Genomic DNA, 18938 nt, shown 5'->3' with positions numbered 1-18938 from the left:
CGGCGGCGGCAACAACCGGCACCACGGCCGCCCGCCGCCGGGGCCACCCCGCGCCGCCGGCTCCTCGCCCGCCGCCGCCGCCGCCTCGGCCGCGCCCTCCTCGACGTCTTCGTCCTCCTCCTCCTCGGGCGGCGGCTCGGCGGCGCTCCTGCTGCGGCGGCCCCACAGCCGGCAGGGCGAGCCCCGCTGCAGCTCCTGCGATGAGGGCAACGCCGCCAGCTCCCGCTGCCTCGACTGCCAGGAGCACCTGTGCGACAACTGCGTGCGGGCGCACCAGCGCGTCCGCCTCACCAAGGACCACTTCATCGAGCGCTTCGCCGCCGGCCCCGCAGCCGCCGGCCCCGCCGCGCCACTCGCCCTCAGCCCGCCCTACCCTGCCTCGCCATACAACATCCTCTCCGTCTTCCCCGACCGGGCTAGCTACTGCCAGCACCACGACGACGAGGTGAGCCGGTGCGCGGCGCGGGAGGGAGGGAGGGAGGGAGGAAAGGATGGGGGGGGGGTCGGCCGCGCTCCCGCCCCTGGCCGGCGCCAGAGGGCCCCCGCCCGCATCGCTGCCTCCCGGGGGGCGGGCGGCGGTGGGGACCGGCCGCAGAGCTCCCGTAGCCCGCGGAGGCGTTGGGCTCCTGCCGCGGGGCTTGGGGCTCAGGGTTGGGGGCAAGGCCGCCCCGCCAGCGGCGTGTGCGGGGGGCGGGAGCCGCTGGAACACCGGGGGAGGGCGTGCGGCGTCCTGGTCGCGCCCTGCTCCCACCGGGCGTCGCTCCGCACCGCCGCCCGGGAGGAGGAGGAGGAGGCGGTGAAGGTGAGCCGGGGGGGGGCCCTCTGCGAGATGCGAGAGACGCTGTACCCGGAGGCGGTCGCCGGAGCTCTGGGCTGCCTGTGCGCGGTTTGCGGAGGGGTCATCGGGCTGCTGCGGGCGCTGCCCCTCAGAGGGAGCTTGTCGGGCGCGTACCGAGGGGTGGTGGGGCCGTGGAGATGCAAGGGAGAGAAGTTTGGAGGCTCCTCCCCTCCCCCCCGAGCTCCTAGCGCTTCTAATGCGAAGTGAAGTGTATTTTGTACAACTGTGTTCGGCGTGTAACCCATCGGAGAAAGAAAAAACGAATAAATAGGAAAGGAAGATAACTGAATCGAGGAAAGGACTCCTTTTTGCTTATTTATTTATAAATAAATAAAAAGTAGTCCAAAAGTTAGCAGAGGTAGTCACCCTTGTGAATAGCAGCTACATCTACTGATACAAAAACGGGAACTTGCTTAATGTGGTCTTAACTTGCAAAACCAAAGCGTTTTAAATTTTGTTTCTGGTGACCCTGACTATTGTTTCTATAGAGCTTAAAAGAGACAGCGGCTTCTTCAAAATGTATTGAAAGTGTCTTAAGTTTCATTGGGACAGTTTCTTGCTGTGATGGTTTGAAACTTGATTTTTCATTTGAGGCTGGAAAATGGCGATCTGCTGTCTTCCCCCTTCTGCTCTGGGGGTCAATGCGGGGGATTTTGCTGGAATTTTCTAGTAAATTCAGTGCTGGATGTAGTTCCCTCCCAGTATGAAATCGGACAGCACAACTAGGGGCTTCAGGGGAAAATCTGCCTGAGGACAGGGGTAGTACAAGAGTTTCCTGTGGGATGCTTGCTTAACTGATAGATGAAGGTGTTTAGCCTAGGGAAATTTGGCGATGCCTTTGTCTTCAGTTTGCAGGGGCACTCTTTCTATCTTCTCGAATATTGCTGTACCTCAGAAATAATTTTTCTAGGAAGGTCTGGAAGAGCATTTTTTGTTTCTTAAAGTTGCTAGTGTCAGAGAACTAAGTACGAATTTTGTGGAAAAAAAAACCTTAAACTGACATTTGGAGAATGTGAGGTGTACTTGATGGGCAGTGAAGTTTTAAAAAAAAAAAAATCCAACCCAGCAATGGTATTGTAGTTGGGCTGCTTACAGCTTTTTGTGGTATCAAAGTATCTTCCTGCTAGTGGGCTTCCTAGAGCACACACATAATATTGAAAACCAGAATGAAATGAGCCATGATGTTCTTAAGACAGTAGAAAAGCTAGCTTTTTGCATTCATTTCGGAGTATAACTTTGGACTTGTGGTATAGGCTGAAAAGCTTGTAGTTTTTGTGTTCTCAGTAGTATGAAAGTTCTCGTTGAAGTGTGTAAAATGAAATTATTGACGGCTTTTGGCCATAGCATAAAATATCTGTCTTTTAAAGTGATGTATTCTCCATTACTTAGTGAAGAGTACTTGGGACAGGAGCTCCAAGGTATTTTGTGGACTTAAAATCTGAAAATTGCAAAGGGAACAAAGATATTCTAGCCTTGCTTAAACCCTACAGCTTTTCTAGAAGTAACTTTTAAAGAAGCTTAATTTATTTTACATATCTAATTTTATTTTCAACAGTGTGCTTCGAAAAGAGTGCATGGCTCACAGAATTGGTTTTGGGTGTTCATGTGTCCTGTAGACCTAGAAATTGTGTTAAAACAAGTAAGGGTTTTCAAGCCTTCAACTCCACTTAAAAAAGGCTTTTATTCTGCGAATTAATGATCTACTATTGTTCTTGATTAGTGGGTTTTGGTGGTTCCTTAATGCAGGTGTACCTGATGAGTATTTCCAAGTACTTGTTATTCACTCAAGGGGAAATTGTTTGGGAGAGACTGACTGTAGGGAACAGTTTACGCTGTAATCTTTCTCACTTCGGCTAAAAATATGGGCGATATGAACAACTTTTTTTGAGGAAAAAGTGGCTGCAAAGCTGCGAGGGTTATTGCTTGTTTATTTCTAAGAATGCTATTTATAGCCTCATAAAAGCAACGATAATAGAAAGGCAGCCTTCCAGAAGAGTACTTAATGCATCACTTAAGTACTTTGTTTGGCTAATAGTGTAAAAACAAACCTAAAATGCAAGACAGGAATGGTAGCCTGAAAGCTTAATATTAGTAGTTAGAAACTCTGTCTCTGCTCCATGTATAAGTGAGAAAAGCTGGTGAGCAGGATATTCCCTCAGACCAATGTCATGCAGATAAAATTTGAGCACAGGCAGATCTCATATGTGAGCTGCTGGAAAGAGTAGTTTTCTTGGATGCAGTTTCTCCTTCCCCAGGATATATCCTCCTCACCCTGTTTGAGATGAGTTATAAGGAGTTTGACCCTGTCCCTGAGGTTTTTATCAACAAAAGTTACTGGCTCCCTTATGTTCTTGCCTAGAACATGATATTCCTGTCCTAACACCGCTACTGATTTGTTACCTTTGGTCCTGTTCGTCTCTGGTCTTTCCACCTCTCCACCTGGGAGTCACTGTCCATTCCCCATCATTTTTCCTCATTCCACTCCTATTTTGTGACTCTGTCAAGTGAGAAGGGAAATAACACTGTGGGTGGTTACTTACTGGGTGTTCCAAGTCTCAGAACAAGACTACACATCCACATTTGCCAGACAAGATCAGGATAGTTGGTCATCCTTTGAATGCTGAGAAATGCAGATTTCATATCTTAACTGGGATGTCTGGAGCAGTCTCTTTTTAGTCGAGTTGGTTCTGGTCTCAGTTGAGCTGTTGCCTCGTGTTCTGAGTGCATACAGTCTCTAAAACAGAGAATACTGACTGTTACAGTAGTGGCAAACATTAAAGAAAGTGGAACCCTGAACACTGCTTTCAGGGTGGCAGTGCCTGCAAATACTACAGCGATGCATGAAAGTAAGTGATTAAACTATTGCTGTGGGGAGGTGGGAGGAGGAAAGCAATTTTTTGTCATAGAGCTGCTATTGAAATCTAGTCTGGTTGCTCACGACTTTAAACTTCACTGTCGGAGGTAAAATCCTACCACGGCAGCAGGGGAAATGCTTCAGCTCTGTTTCAAAGCATTCTACAAAAGTAACAATGTTGCAACTCCGAAATTTTTCTTTTGTCTGGCCACCTTTGTTGTGTGGACATAACTGTCAATGCTACAGTAGTAACTAGATGTTACTGTGATAAACCCAACTAGAATAGGACTTTAAACTAGAAAAAGATTTTACCATAGTCTTACTCGTATTTCAATAAAATATGCTAACTGATAAGTCAAAATGCAGAATGTGCTTGATTGTTTCATCTCTCAGACTGAAAGAGCACCTGTTTTTCTTTTCTTAGAAATATCAATAGGCTGCAAACTAAACCATGATCTCAGAAAAAGTTGAAACAACTGTAGGACACTTGGCTTCTGTAGATAAACTACCTGGATCCAAGTGAGTTTGCAGAAAGTGGAAAACACGACAAGTTGCAGATTAAGTAATGCCTGCATTATGCCAAGGCTCAGCTGCTGTGTGCTTTAGCATCATTTGGTGATAAGTGGTGGATGGTCAAAACACTTCAATAGCAGACTTCTAACACTTTGTAGGGAAAGTGTGGAGTTGCCAAATTCAGTCAACCTAATGGTGTGTGACCCTCTTCTTCTCATATTGCTCTACAGAGGCATAACCCTGTAGCACCATGGCTCCCTTCACTGCAAGAAAGGATTTGTAAGGTCTTTTTCTGCTTGCTCTGAGCCACTCTGTTCCTTCCTTTTGCTTGCATCAGTTCTGTCTTTGGTCAGGATCTTAACCGATCAGATTAATTCACAAACTCCTAAGTTTCTTGCCAGATCAGTGCATGTCAGTGGTTCATAGGGCTGTCAATGCATGTAGACAAGACTTGTTAAATTAGATTGCTTTATTGAATTCTGGATTTCCATATATTCTTGAATTCTTTGTCTTTTTAGGTTACAAATGAAATGCATTCCTTCTTATTGTCCTACTCACTGTAAAAGATGCAACTTTCGGAGGAATGTGCAGGTATGGGGGAAGGCATTCAAATGCATAACTGTCAACTGAAGGGAAAGCTACTTATCTGGTACCTTGGAGAAATTTGCTGATTAAATTTATGTCTAAGCTGCTCTAATGTAGGGTAAAGCTCTGGTTTCACAATAGGAAGGAGCAAGCTGTCTTAACATCTCGTGGCTACTCAGAGAATAGGGGATCTCAATTCCTCCTCTCACAGGCTTGGCTGCGTGCACTCAGGAGATGCTTCTCTGAGCCAATTTAACTCAACATGACAAACCAGAAAACTTTTTTCCCTTCTTCTAGTGTTGGTATAAGTTTATTTTAATTGCAGAGGAATCTGGCCCAAGCTAAACTGGTACGAGAAAAAGGAATAGTGTAGTTAGGCAGGAATGGTAGGTTAAACATGGTTGCTTTTGTGTAATGTCTTGCAGTGACTGCCAAATGCTGAGCTTTACTCCATGGTGCTCTTAATGCCAGTCACCCACATCTCACCAAAACAGTTGGCTAATGCAAAGGGAATATGCCTGTGTTCCCAGTTCCATGTCTCTTGCTCAAGGGCTACTTATATGAAACTGCAACATGTGATACAAATGTGATGCAGGCTTTTGCTATTCCATTTTTTAATGATTAGGGGGTTTGCCTCCTAACAAAATGATTAAAAACTTTAGGAGTGTATCCTGGTCTTAATATGCAATACTTCACTGTGTTGCTGGTGCTGTGACTGCTATGGCTTCAGCCTTAGAGGAGAATGTGCATGAACTAGAGGAATTCATACTTCTAGCATATGTGAGAAATCCTGTATTCTCCTTTGTACTGATGCACCTGTCATTTGTCATACTTGCTGTGTCTTTACTTCTGATATCAAATGCAAATGCACACACAGGTGTCCATCTGAAGACAATGCTTCAGATTAAGTTACTGCTGCTTGTATTTTCCTTTTTATTTTTTTTCCTGGTGAAAAAAGCAAGGGACTAAGTTATTTTGTTCATATGTGATCTACGTAATGTGGAGTTAACATCTTCAGAATGATAAGGGGTTTTAATAGTCTTTAATTTCACACTATTTTTTAACTTAACAATAATGTTCAGGTATTTGGTGCTAAACAGTTACCTCTTGGTTTACTCTGCCTTACCTTCCTTTTAGCTGAGTCACCTCTTGAGGTCCTGGCTCTTCCCTGCATGCAGAAGTCTTTTTTTTATTTAATTGATTCTCTTTAGTAGGAGAATGAAAACTTTTGGCTTTAATACCACACTGGACAGAATCAAAACCTTCTCTGCTTTACTTTGACTAATGCTGAAATACACTTAAATTTTTAGGGTAAATACAGCAAAGTTGTCAGGTTTCGCTGCTGGTGATAATCTGATACATTATACGACATTAATTAAACATGACTTCAGACAGTTTTCAGTGAATAAAAATTGAAAGAAGCAGAAATGCCATGGCTGTTCAGGCAACTATTGTGGACTGTTTTTACTTAGAGCATGTCTCTGAAAAACCAAGAATATTACTACGTGTAAGAGTGTTAATGCTTGCAGACTGCAGCATAGACCTCTGAGGTTATAGTAACTTTCTTGAGAAAATATGACTGGAGATGTGCATACAACAAATAGGCGTGAAACTAGTCAACTATACCCATAATTTAGTTTCTTAACTACAGTTCTGTTAAAACCAATGTCTTGAAGTGTATCTCATAACTGGGAGAGAAGGTCTGGCTGAATTTTTGCCTCAATTTAGTGATGAACTTTTGCATCATGTGTAGCAGTTTCTCCTTTCAGCTAAATCTTCAGAGCATGTAAACATGCTTGCTAGACCATGCTTCCTTAGAGGAAAACTACCTAGTTCCTCTGTTTTAAAGTTAAGGAGGTATCATTCCTCTTTCAATACTGTCTTGACCCTGTCTCTTCCTGGTTTTCCTCCCATACTCCCTTCCTTCCTGCAAAGTTGTTGGTGTCTTTCCATCAGACAAAGAATCAGATGTGTTGAGAGCACAGATCTTAAGCTGCACGAACAATGCACTGAATGCAAGACTAATGTTGCCACAGATAAGATTTCACAGAAGGGGTTTATTGTCTTCAGCTGTAATCCAATTTCAATAGAACAGTTACGTATATAATCTTGGATCATAATTATGTAGTACATAATTTTTACTAATGCTTTTACCCTATAATTCTAAGTCTTAATTAAAGTGTAGAAATACTGGATGGGAATGGGACTACTGCTTGGCAGTGCAAGTATTGGTTAATGTAATGAATGAACGTCCCTGTTCCTAAAATATGTTAAGCATATGTCCTTGTTTTAGCTGTTCTCATGGGCTCAGCTGCAGCTCCTTCCATGGGTTTTCTGCTTTCCCTGTCTGTGCTTAAAGAAGGGCTGTGTGGGTGAGATGGGTTTGGTCCTAACAAATTAGGCTTGTGCATCCAAATCAGTTTTGAAAGTCATGGGAACAGATAAAAAATGTGCTAAGGAATTGGAGCTACGCTATCTGCTAACTGTTTTCTAACTTGAGTTCAAAAACTTTTTTACTATGCAGTGTCACCTTGGACAGCTTTTTCTTTCTCTTTCACCTTTGCCCTCCCATCTTGAAGAAAAGAAAGCGTATGTGGCTAAGACAGGAGTAGTACTTCTTTCCTAAAGTTCCTTTGTCACTAAGCTACTTCTTTCTTCCTCTCTTTCTGTCAATCCTCAACAAAATAATTTTTCAGCTATAGGGTCCATTGGCCAGCTTTGAATGCTCCAGCTTTATAGTATAATGAGAAAAGGAGTAAGACTTGGTACCCTTGTGTGCAATACTGACATTTATTAATAAGAATAAATTAATACTTCTGTGTTCAGCTCTAAGAAACAAGAGCTCCATTACTGTTATTTCATTTGCTTGTATAACATGCATTTTTAAAACCTCAGATGGTGAATTTTTTGGATAGGATGATATCTAGTCAGCAGTTTTCCTACATATATAGTTGAAATATTTTTGAAGTGACTAAGACTTGAGCTGGGAATTTCGAATATTTATTGTTTTGTAGTTCTGCATGCTTTGTGCTATATGCCTCTGCACTGGTGCCGAGTTGGAGAAAATGGGTTACCTCCTAGCACCAGGGAGGCAATTTCTAAACTTGTTGGACCGGCAATGGATGCAGGTCACTCTTCAGAGCTGAATACTTAAAATTCTGGGGACTGTGAAGTATGTCTTGAATGCTGTAGTGGAAATGAACTCTACTGAACAAACGAACGTGAAATTTCTTATACTCACTCCTGAAATAGATTAATCCAACCAGAGGCTGCTGTTGTAACCTCCTGTGTTTTACTCCTGTTTGTTACTATAGTATAATCTGTGCTAAGATCACACATGCAAACCTAGGCTGCTCTCATACCACTGCTTTCCAGGGTTGTCAGAATAGCAACTGCTTGTCTTTGAATCTCAGTGCTGGGAAGGGGAGAAGGTCCTTTAGTGAGCTAAAAGTAATAGCTGAACTTGTGTGGCGTCATTTTCCCTTTACTGTTAGTTGGTCTCCATGTATTACCAAAATATTTAAAGGTGTCCTGTCAAGTTTGCTAAATTTTATCTTTTCTTTGCTTGTATTACATGTCCATCCCATATATTTTTGTGGATAGCCAGTGTTATAAACTACCATCTACCTTTTTGCTAATTAAGGTATTGTAAATGTACAGAACTACCAAATGCTGTGTTTGGCTGGAATAAAAGGCTGGCAGGGACCTGAAATACAGGAATCAAACCTCAATGGGATTCTCAATGGTAATGTTGGAGCTTGTTGCTGTATCTTCCCCATGTCCCATGTTGTCTGGGGTTTTGTGGGTTCAGTCTGCATGTCTATATACTTGCTGTCCAGAGCGGCAGGCATATGCTACAAGACTAATTTTATACAACCTTTTGTTCAGCTGCTCTTGGTTAACAAAAGGGCAAACTATTATTTATGGGAAAATGTCAGCTATCAAACTTCAAATCCTCCCCTTTTCCCTCCCCCTTCACTTCAGTGGTTCTTATCACTCCGCCATTCACACTGTCACTTAATACATAATAAAAAGACCTAACCTTAAATATTGGGTGCAAGTAAAGCTTGAAGGCTGTGCCCTTAAGCTTAGTAATCCAACCTAGTGCTGCATCAGAGACTAGAGAAATGCTGCTGTCCTGTGTGAGTGTTGGTAGTGTGGTTTGTGAATCACCAGTGAGCCAGTCGGTACTAGTCACCTGACAAGGTTACTATTCCTGATTCTCTGTAACTTTGAATAATGCCATGTCAGGTGGTGGGGGGTGTAAGAGAGAGTGATCAGGATGCTCCTGGGGTCTTGCTGCTTCTGTATCTTTCTGTGGTTTGGAGGTCAACTATATAGTTCTAAAATGCTTTAGTAAGTGCATGTATATGTAAGGCAGAGTGGGTCTGTTACTGTGAGGAAAAACTTGTTAGAGAGTGGAAAGAAGGAGCATCGTGCCTCCAAGCTGCCTTTTTTTCCCCTTAAAAAGCAGTGCTGGTAAAGGGTTAAATTCCACCCCCCTGCAGCACACCCCGCCCCCACCGCTATATATGGTGTGCCCAAAGGCACTGGAGATTTAATACATTGAAGTTGGAGCGTGAAGGGGGTCTGCAGGCTGCTAGACAAAGTCACTCAAATTTCAGGAATACTTGATCCATACGAGGATGTTACTTGAGAAAGGCATAGCTTCTCTGTAAGAAACTGGTTGCCAAATGAGCCGTCTGAATGTCCCAAACACAGCTTTTGTGGCTAGATGAGCAAATTGGAAACCAGATTTTCTTGAGCTGATGACTGACTGACAAGCAAGCCAGCTAAAGTTGGGAGAACTGTCTCCCTTCAGGGGAGTGGTTATTTGTAGGGGAAAATGAAAATTGTGATTCTCCCACTGAAGTGCATGTAAGTTGTGGAGACTATCATGCAGATAATGATACAACAGACAATTTAGTTGAATAGACTGAACGCTAGTCTGAAAAAATGGCAAATAACTTCCCCCATCTAGTTACTGTAGAAGCAGCTACAAGTGCTGCAACGGTTCCCCATAACAATGTATTTGGTGTCAACTTCTGTTAAAGGCTTTTAAATGGATGGCCAAGTATTTTGGGAAGAAAGGAAGGATGGTTTGTGGAAAAAGAACTTACCAAAAATTAGTATAACAAAGACATTATAGTAGAAAGCTTAAACAGTGTTCCTGAGTGGATTCTGGAACACTGAGGTCCCAGTGCTTCTAATTCTGCTTTTGTATATAGTAAAATGGTAATGGGGAAGATTTAATGCTCTCCTTGCTTCTTCCCCTCTTGTACTTGATACAATTATAAGGGAGGGAGGGGATGTAATAATCCCCCTTCCTCCAATATCATGAAAGCATTGATAAGATTCAAATTAGGAATTGGATTAGAGTTATAAATGGTGGCTGTTGACAGTGTCCAAAAAGGTAACAACAGTGCCATTTCTTGGGTGCTATCTGCCTTCTCCATTCTAGACAACATATATTTAGATTGACAATATTATTTCATTGTAGCTCTTCCTCTCTTTTAGCATTACTAATTTTTTCATGAGCTCTGAGCCTCTTACTAGATAATTAACATATGACCCTTGAGCTTCCTGTTGCTGAAGCATAGCTCCCTTACTGGAATTATCCTGCAGGGTTGTTGGTGGGATGATTCATAGGGGGTTTAGTGGGCAGTCTAAGCAGACTTGCTGTTAGTGGAAGCAAGACTTGAAGGATCTTGAGATGACTTTCTCTGCATAGCTGGCATGCTGCTGGTGAGCTGTCCACTCCAAATCTCCAGCAGCTCCTGAGAGGTGCTTTTCCCATTTGTATGCATTTTCCCAGTGCATGCAAATGCATACATATCTGATAAACTTCACAAGTTTTAGACGATTGTGATTTGTCAAAACAAAAGACCTAATCTGCATGTTATTGCCTTTCTGGCAAAGGTAATGTTTATCCCATCTTTGAATCTTGTAAAAAAGTAGTTCAGTAAGAACCTCTGAATCTGAACTATTAGGCTAAACAGTAGCAGCTGTGTCAGTCTAGCTTCTTTGTCTCTGTACAAAGACAAGTGGAAAACTTCTAAGGCAATGTTCTCCTGAACCTGAAGGGGTGCATGTGCGCCTTTCATTCCAAGTGGCTTATCCTTAAAATAATATTTTCAGGGAGCAGTTGTATGCTTTGATTGCATATGTTGTTACGTATTGTTACATGGAAGTTATGTACTTTTCCATTGTTTTTAGAATTAAAAATTCTTTATGGTATAGGAAGGTAGATCTTCTACAGAACTACTAGAGAGATTTTGCTAGAAGTTCTGAAGCACCACAGTTAAAATTATTATAATGTGTACACTTTCATTTCCCCGTGTAGGAGACTTCAACATTGACTTGGATTTGGGTTAGGTCAGCATGTCTTTGTAAAGACTGGAGCAGCTGGGTTCTGTGGCTGGCCACTTAAGCTTGTAGTGGCATACTATACACTCGGGCTTGGCGTAGATTTAAAGGCTCTTCTTTCACTGGAACACTTCCTTGTCAGTCCTTTCCTTACTTTTTCTATACCTCGGAGTCAGTGAAGTGAGTTCAAGTAGTACATGATTACTGACAGTTTTTGCTAGTGCTCCTGTCTTGGTCTCTTTTCAAAAATGAAAAACCCACAACTTTTATACACTGAGAGGACAAATAGGAGAACCTTAATTTAAAAGTGCAGGTGTTAACATGAAACTTATTTTTACAAACTGCAACACAAATCACCTTGAGCCATTTTTTGAGTTAAGTTTCATTTTCATATTTCAGTCTTTGGATGCTGCAAGCGATTGAATTGTATTTATCTTCGGAGAGTACCGTAATTTTTGTAGTTATAGAAGTAATTTAGGGTGTTAAACTACTTATACCTTTATTTTAATTGGTTTCCCATTTTCTTGCTTTGCTAAAAAAACTTAGTGTGGAAGACTTACTCAGCTGCTCATTTGGCAACCAGTTTCTTACAGTGAAGTCATGCCTCTTAATTAACATCCTTGTAAATACAATTCAAGGTTAGCATTTTTGTTCTGTATATGATATCACTTCTGAAACTTGTTCTTAATGCCAGCCTATGCTATTCAGCAAAGAACAGGACCGCTAAGGAGCTTAAGTCAATGAAACCCCTCAGTGGTGTGGACTTTCCCAAGTGGGGCACAGGAACAGAAAACTGTGTTCATTATAGGCATAGAGAGGTGACAGTGTTTGCTATGCAGGCAAAGCAAAGTGGTTGCACAAAACCCAGCTAGTTGCCTCACTCTAGCTTTGTCACAGGTATCAGTTATTATCTAAATGTGCATTTCTTTTCTGCTTCAGCCTTCTTCAGGAAGTCTTGTGTTCTGTACCTGATCCCTTTGTGCACTGATCAGCAACAAATAGCAGGCTGAACTGGCTCAAATCTAAGAGAAAAGAAGCCAGTGCCAGGCTCACTGAAGTCATTGGACAATGGAGGTAGCAAAATCCTGCAGCTGAAGATGCTATAGAGAAGGAGAAAAAGCACTGAGGTTCCCTTTCTCTCTTCCAAACCTGTTCATCTCTTTTCCTTCCCCAGCTCTGCTTTACACTGAACAACTAAAACTTTGAAAGGGAAATTAAACATGTGTACTTTGAATGAATTTTTGGTTAAAGCCATAGTTGAGCTTTTCATTAGAAAGCATTCTAGTGACTAAACATCTAGTGCAAGTCACTGTGTAAACATGGAAAGTGTTTATGCCTCTCAGCTGTTCAGTAATGTGCTTTTTTGTCTGTTGCTATTCATTTGTCTTTGTTATTTATTGTCAGTATATGTATGTAAACATCACTTTTATATAGTATTTATGAGGGTTTGGCTAGCATACTAAGACTGACTTATTTTTTTCCTAAATGAAAGATAAATCTTGACAGTTAATCAATCTAGGAATAATGTATTGAACCAGTTTCCTGTCAGAACTGCTGTTTTGTCTTTACCAATGTTCCATACAGCTGTTTTGGAAAAAAAAAAAAAAGGAAAACTGTTTAGTATATATTTTTAAAGTAACTGGTCCCCAGGGTATCCTTCCATTTTAATTTTAAAATTATCAGGGAAAGCCTTGACGATGTCCTGTCTTATGCTATTTTAATATTACTTTACTAATATAAGCAACAGAAAAAAATCATGATCTCAACTTAAAGTACCATATAATGCATGAAATTTAATATCATCTTGTCTAGAGGAGAAAAAAGTATTTTCATCAATATCTTTATTGTTTGAATTTTAAATTCGTTTTGATACCATCCGGGGGGGGGAATGTAAAAGGAAACACTTTTCATTAGCTAGGGCATGGATTGGAAAGAGGAAGTGTTGCATGTTAAAACAAAGACCAAAATAAAAAAAGCTGAAATTACTGTCTGCTATCCCAGTGTACTGTCAGCAGATGAGACTCACTGAAATGGAATGCTGTCTTGGAAGTCTTGTTTGTTTTTTCCAGGTGTTCCTCAGTATATGAGAATATGGTATTAACCTTCTTGCAGAATTCAGGTGCATTTGTATATGGCTTACTTTGGGATGGAAATCAAAGTACTCAGGATGAGTATATCCTCGTTTATAACTGTGTTTTAGTTGTCAGTTCTTGAGGAAATGACCAGAATTTGGTTTATTCCTCCCTTTGAGAACAGTTATTTCCTTCTATGTTGTGGCTTATGATTTTACTCCAAAGCTTCCTGTATGAATTTTCCTAAGGTATGTGTAAAGAAATATTTAGCACCTGTATTAGTGGATTCTCATTTTGGATATAGATGGGCAGTTTTTTCCATTTGGCTCCTGTGGCAGAGATACTTCAGCAGACATCTCTGTAGTCCCTTGCTTAAGGAGGGGGGAAGTGAAGGGAAATAATCCAAGGTGACTTCCACAGCTCTAAATCTAGTAAGTTGTTTTAGATGCACATATGAAATAGCACAAGTTTGAGCAGCATGATGGGAAGTGATAAATACTAATTATCTAAGAAAAGAAACCCCTGTCTGACCCAAGCAAACTGTTGCCAGCCGTTGACTAGGAGCAAATGGCTGTTCTTGGAAGATACTTTCCTAGATCAATGACAGTCAGAATATCGTGGTGTGTGGGTTGTTTTTCCCCATTTCATGTATCTGTTTTTCTCCAAGCAGGGGAGATGTTCCTGCCAAATATGTATTCCATGGCTCTTTTTCTGCTACAATGAGGTGGAAATGCTTTCAGAATGAAAGATCTTTGTAAATCAAAGTTTAAACAAACAAAAAGAGACAAAACCAGCCAAAACAAATTCTCAAAACGCCCAGCTCTCATGTGGTCAGAGAAGCCACTTCTTGGAGTAAGCTGACTTGTTTCATGTTTGATCCCATATGGAGTTATGGAGGGAAACCATTCCTCGAGTGCTTTTGTTAAATAAAGCTGTTGCCATGAATTAAGCAACACTGCCCTGGAATGTTTCTGATCATGGTCTTGCAGAGCTTGTGACCTTTGCACTGAACATGTGAACTGAAACTTCATCTTCCAGTGTTCAATAACCATGTTAAAAATTCAGAGGTGAGGCAGTCTTGGGACTTCCTTAGGCTAGCTTAAATGCCAAGTGAAATTTAAGTACTGATTTATGCAGTTACTCTTCCTTTTTTGTTAAGTCTAAGCTACAATTTATATTGTAAATCTGAAAATTCTTTATCAATTAAAAAGCCCTCAACAATTGCATAGACAGACTCTTTTGTAATGCTTTAATTTATGGAAGCCTAGTAAGGTATTAAAATACTGCCACCTTCTTGTCTAGAAGCATGAACAACTCCTTTGAATGTCTGTACTACTATACTACTACTTGCTTTTTAAGGCAATTGCTTTAACCAAGAGCTGGATGTAGTGCCTGAAAAGGCTGTTCACTTTAACTGGGCTGCAGCTGAAAGTGGGAGAGAAGCAGTTTAAAACTGTGCCTCTTGCAGTATATCGCTGTTTGATGTCTCTGGACTTCCTACTCTACTAGAATGCTATAAACAATTAGTCCATTTCTTGTTTACCAGATAGAAACACTGCCACCTCTTGGCTACTCACTCACCTGACCTTTTTAAACAATTTTGTAATTTCTTGATGTTTTCTGAGACTCTGTTTTTTGAATAACACAGGTGGTTGTGTAGTGAAAGTCTTAATATAACATACTTTAGACTTAAGAATTTGTATGGAGATCTTAATTATTTACTTATTGTAGCCTGGAACAAAAGGAAGATGGAGTACTACTTGATTGAGTGGCTCTCAACTCTTACCCATTTGAGTATACCTTCCTTAAAAATATACTGAGCTGAGATGGGCTTCTGCCCTTATTAGATTAGCTGACCAGACAATTTGGCAACAGTATTGGCATCTGAAAGTAATGTCTGGCACAAAGGGATTCAACTTTTATGCCCTTAAAAGGGAGTGACCAAGTATTTTCTGCTGATCTTTGTTTATTTGATTTTAGTTGATCAAGTGCGGCGTTCTGCAGAGTTGGGGAAAGAAGGCTGAGTTCTGACTGTGTTTCTGATAACAGTTTTAGTGAAGTTGGCTTGAGTAGTTTAAAATGTTGCAGTTTAAGGATTGCCTTTATTGTATGGGGTTATAGTAACTAATCCTTAATTCCAGAACACCTCCTGGTTAAGAGGGAAGTTTATGCTTCCGACCAAAAACCTTTTATTGCTGTAAGCAGCCTTTTTCTATAACTGTCTAGTGTTTTGCTGGTCACATGTTTCTGGTTGTGCAGTGAACTTTATTCTTAATAATACATACAGAAGGGTGACTTCTTCAGCCCAGTTAACCTTCCAGATATGAAATGAGCCTTGAAGAAGACTCACGATGTTGGCTTTTACTCTAACAAGCCAATCCAGTGAGTGCTGAGAAGAATTCTTACTTAAACCTGCCCAAATGAGAGAGAAGTCTGATGTGCCACTCTCAGAGGACTTTTCCCATAGAACAATTCTGGTGCAAAGCAGCGACACTCATATTCCAAAGGGCCGTAGTAGAAGCTAGGGTAATCCCCACCTCAAGCAGCAAGTTTTAGTGGAACATAGAAACTTGACAAAGGAGTGTACAGAACATGAGAGGACTTCAGCAGTTGAGTGGGATTGTCAGGATGCTAACAACGTCCTGACTTCTGTATTAGCAACTGGAATTAATTTCTTGATGTGTAACTTAAGCTCCATAATGGGGATAGAGGATCTGGGTTTCCAACATCTGTTTATTTGAGTTGCAGCTCAAAACCCTTTCCCAAAAGCAGTCTCTTTCTTACACCCCATACCCCAGCCCCTTCAGGTGTGGGGGTGGGAGGTCATGGTGGAGCTTTGCACTTTTGTATTCCTGTTGTATGCATGCCTCAAAAATGAGGCAGATGTAAATCCAATTTCCTGTGAATGAACTTCTAAATCTAACTTCTGAGATAATGGCTTGAAGTCATTTGTGGGAGCTGTTCAACGTTTTATAGAACAAAACCTGAGTGACTGGCCCGAGAGAGAGAGCAAAGCTTCCTAGGAGAGGAGGGGGTTTTGGGGTCCCAGTCTGTGTTGCAGTGGCTTTTATTTCATGTAAATAAATTCCATATCATGAGTTTAATAAAAAAAAAAGAGGTCCTAGACTCTTGTATTACTGCAGTATAACCTAGAACATAAGCTGCAGTTGTTTCAAGACCTTCTGTAGCCATAGCAAATAAGGCTTCACTGTGCAAGGTATATGCTTCCTTTTTGCAGATTTTAGGGTGAGGAAATAGAAAAAGGTGAAAGTTACTATACATTAAGCCTTCTCTCAGTTCTTGACATGTAGTAAATACCATTAGTTGTTTAGCTTCATGAATCAAGGTTTAGAACAGCTGAAATTTCATTCTTGGATTTAAATGGCAAGTAATAGGACAGTCTGGAAGTTACTAAAATATTTTTGTTCAGCAGAAAAAAATCCCCTGTGTTGTGTTTAGTTTTGATGGCATACAGATAAAAGGTGTATTGTGCTGGTGCTGTGGCATTAATAGGCACTGTTTAGTGTCTATTTTTCAGCATCCTTGTTATTGCAGAGTCAGTAATCCTGTATAAGCAGTACTGATTTTTAAAATGGAGGCTTGCTGGAGGGTGGAAGGATTGGCAAATATTGTGTATCTAAAAATTACTGAAAAACAATAATTTTTTGAAGTGTTTCTTTAGTGGCAGATTCATTAGGATAAAATGTTAATAGTTTTGGCTAATTTGTGATAAAAGTGAACAGATAATGGAAATTTCAGAATTGCTTGCAGCTGTTGTAATGGCTAAGTATTTTGAATGGAAGAACAAAAACCTCTACCTTGAGGATTTTTTTCAGTCTTTTTGACAAAGCTTAAGAGTTTTTAACATCTCAAAACATGTTTGACCTCCCCACCCTTAAGCCATTTTGACACTCTTTACCATTGCATTTCAACAGGAAAGAAAGATCCTTTTTATAGCCAAATGGCTTCCTCCTTCTCTTCTCCCTCTTTTCCCTTCCATCCCCCACCCCAGAGTGCCTTTCTAGTGCTCAGGCTTCAGCTGCTGCCTGGATACTGGCTACATCTGTCTTATTTAGATGGTCCTAAGGAAAAACAGCACTGAATGTGACCGGAGGGCCAACAACAAGATATGTTTCTTTTCAAATTTGAAAGGAAGCCCTGCACTTGCTTCTGCCTGTTTCTCTAAACTGTTTTTAAATCAATCATGGCTAGTGCTGGTAAATGCCTTCTCTTCCCTCCCTCCCTGAAATAGTCAAAATCCAAAGCATTTGAAAAGTCTAACGAGTTAAATATGGTGGTGTTCACTGACTGTTTCCCTTCATACAACTTCCAGTTTGATGAAATAAACTCTTTATGGGCTCTTGCTTTGCGACAGCTATTGGGAAAAGTTTCAAAGAGGATACTGTGACTCTGGGTGGAATTTGGAGGTTTGCAACTCCATAAAATGCTTGCACTGACAGCAGACTGGGCTTTTGTGCTTGCATTAAAAGGGACAGCATTAAAAACTGATTTTAGGCCTGAGCAGTGCTTGATGTTTTGTGGCGATTGGGTGAAAAAGATGGTGACTGTCAAGGAAAGAGTAATTATGTGGGGCAGATGGAGGACAAAGTAGTTCCTATTTTTGGGGGAATTTTCTAATATTTTTCAAGTGCAGGATGAAGACTGGAACAATGCCACTCAAGAACTGTGTTATAAACTTGTGGGGTGGTGGTTCTGGTTTTTAAAGGTTCATCAGCTGGGTGGGGGGGAGCCATGCAACTTGATCCTGGTTTGTAAAATTCAGCCACAGTTGAAGTAGATTTGCCCTTGTGAAAATATCTTGTTACACACAAAATAGGAGGAGACTGTCTTAATGCATGAGAACGTGCTGATAATTTTGCATCACAACCTGTGTGTCTAAGGTGGAGGTGCTAACTTTTAGTTAGTAATCCCTTTACCACCCCCCACCCATGAAAATGCTTCTTGTAATGAACTTCAGGGAACAGAGGAGAAACAAATAGCAGCAGAAGAAATTGTTCTTTTATGAGTTCATTTTACCCCTTGATTAAGTAATGGTTACTGCTACTTTAATTGTTTCAAGAACTTATTGGCCGTTTTGTTTTTAATAGGCCTATACGGCAGTAAATAATTATGCATGTATGACCTCTATTTTACTGTTTGCTGTGATGATTTTAAAGAGTCATGGAATAAGGAAAAAATAAGTATGTAGAAGGTGCAACCTGGATAGTTGGCATGTTACTGGTGTGACTTGGGTGTCCAAGAACTCTGCCCTTTAAATTTTGTGGAAATGTTGCTAGAATGAGACTCTGGGTTTCATTTCAGTGTTTCCTCTGTAATAACAGTGCTTGAACTTTGGAATCCACTTTACCGGCTTTTGTGTGGCGAGGCAGAGCAAAATGGATGTTTGCGCTGAACTCAGCACGTGCACTGAGCTTCAGATAACAATTATTTGGCTTTTTAACATCCTTGTATTTGGCATGTTGAACCAGCCACCTGGGGTTGTCCTGTGTATTTCTGCACAAGGTGCAGGAAGTAACAAAACTTGCTGGAGCATTAATTTCCATTAACCTTGTGTTGCTGCAAACTGGCTTATGATTCTGTGCAGAGATGTATAACCATACTCAGCCCTGAGATGACTTCAACCTGAGTGGGAGAACAAAGATTCTGAAGCATGGGTGGGTCTAGGATGCATTGCAGGGACTGTCTCTAC

General features: G+C 41.2%; 1 protein-coding gene across 1 annotated transcript in view; it reads left to right on the top strand.

Annotated features, from left to right (window-relative positions):
- The window catches only part of TRIM71 (tripartite motif containing 71), a 54889-nt gene that overhangs the window by 870 nt on the left and 35081 nt on the right, over nucleotides 1-18938 (top strand). The window contains exon 2 of the mRNA XM_027639351.1: nucleotides 7-445. Coding sequence (XP_027495152.1) covers nucleotides 7-445 — 439 coding nt within the window. The remainder of the gene's footprint in view (nucleotides 1-6; nucleotides 446-18938) is intronic.

Source organism: Corapipo altera, unplaced genomic scaffold, assembly GCF_003945725.1.
Source record: "Corapipo altera isolate COAL_440 unplaced genomic scaffold, ASM394572v1 44, whole genome shotgun sequence".
In the NCBI taxonomy this organism is placed as follows: Eukaryota; Metazoa; Chordata; class Aves; order Passeriformes; family Pipridae; genus Corapipo; species Corapipo altera.
The sequence above is the reverse complement of the archived record's forward strand: the minus strand, read 5'-3'. Positions and strand labels throughout refer to the sequence as shown.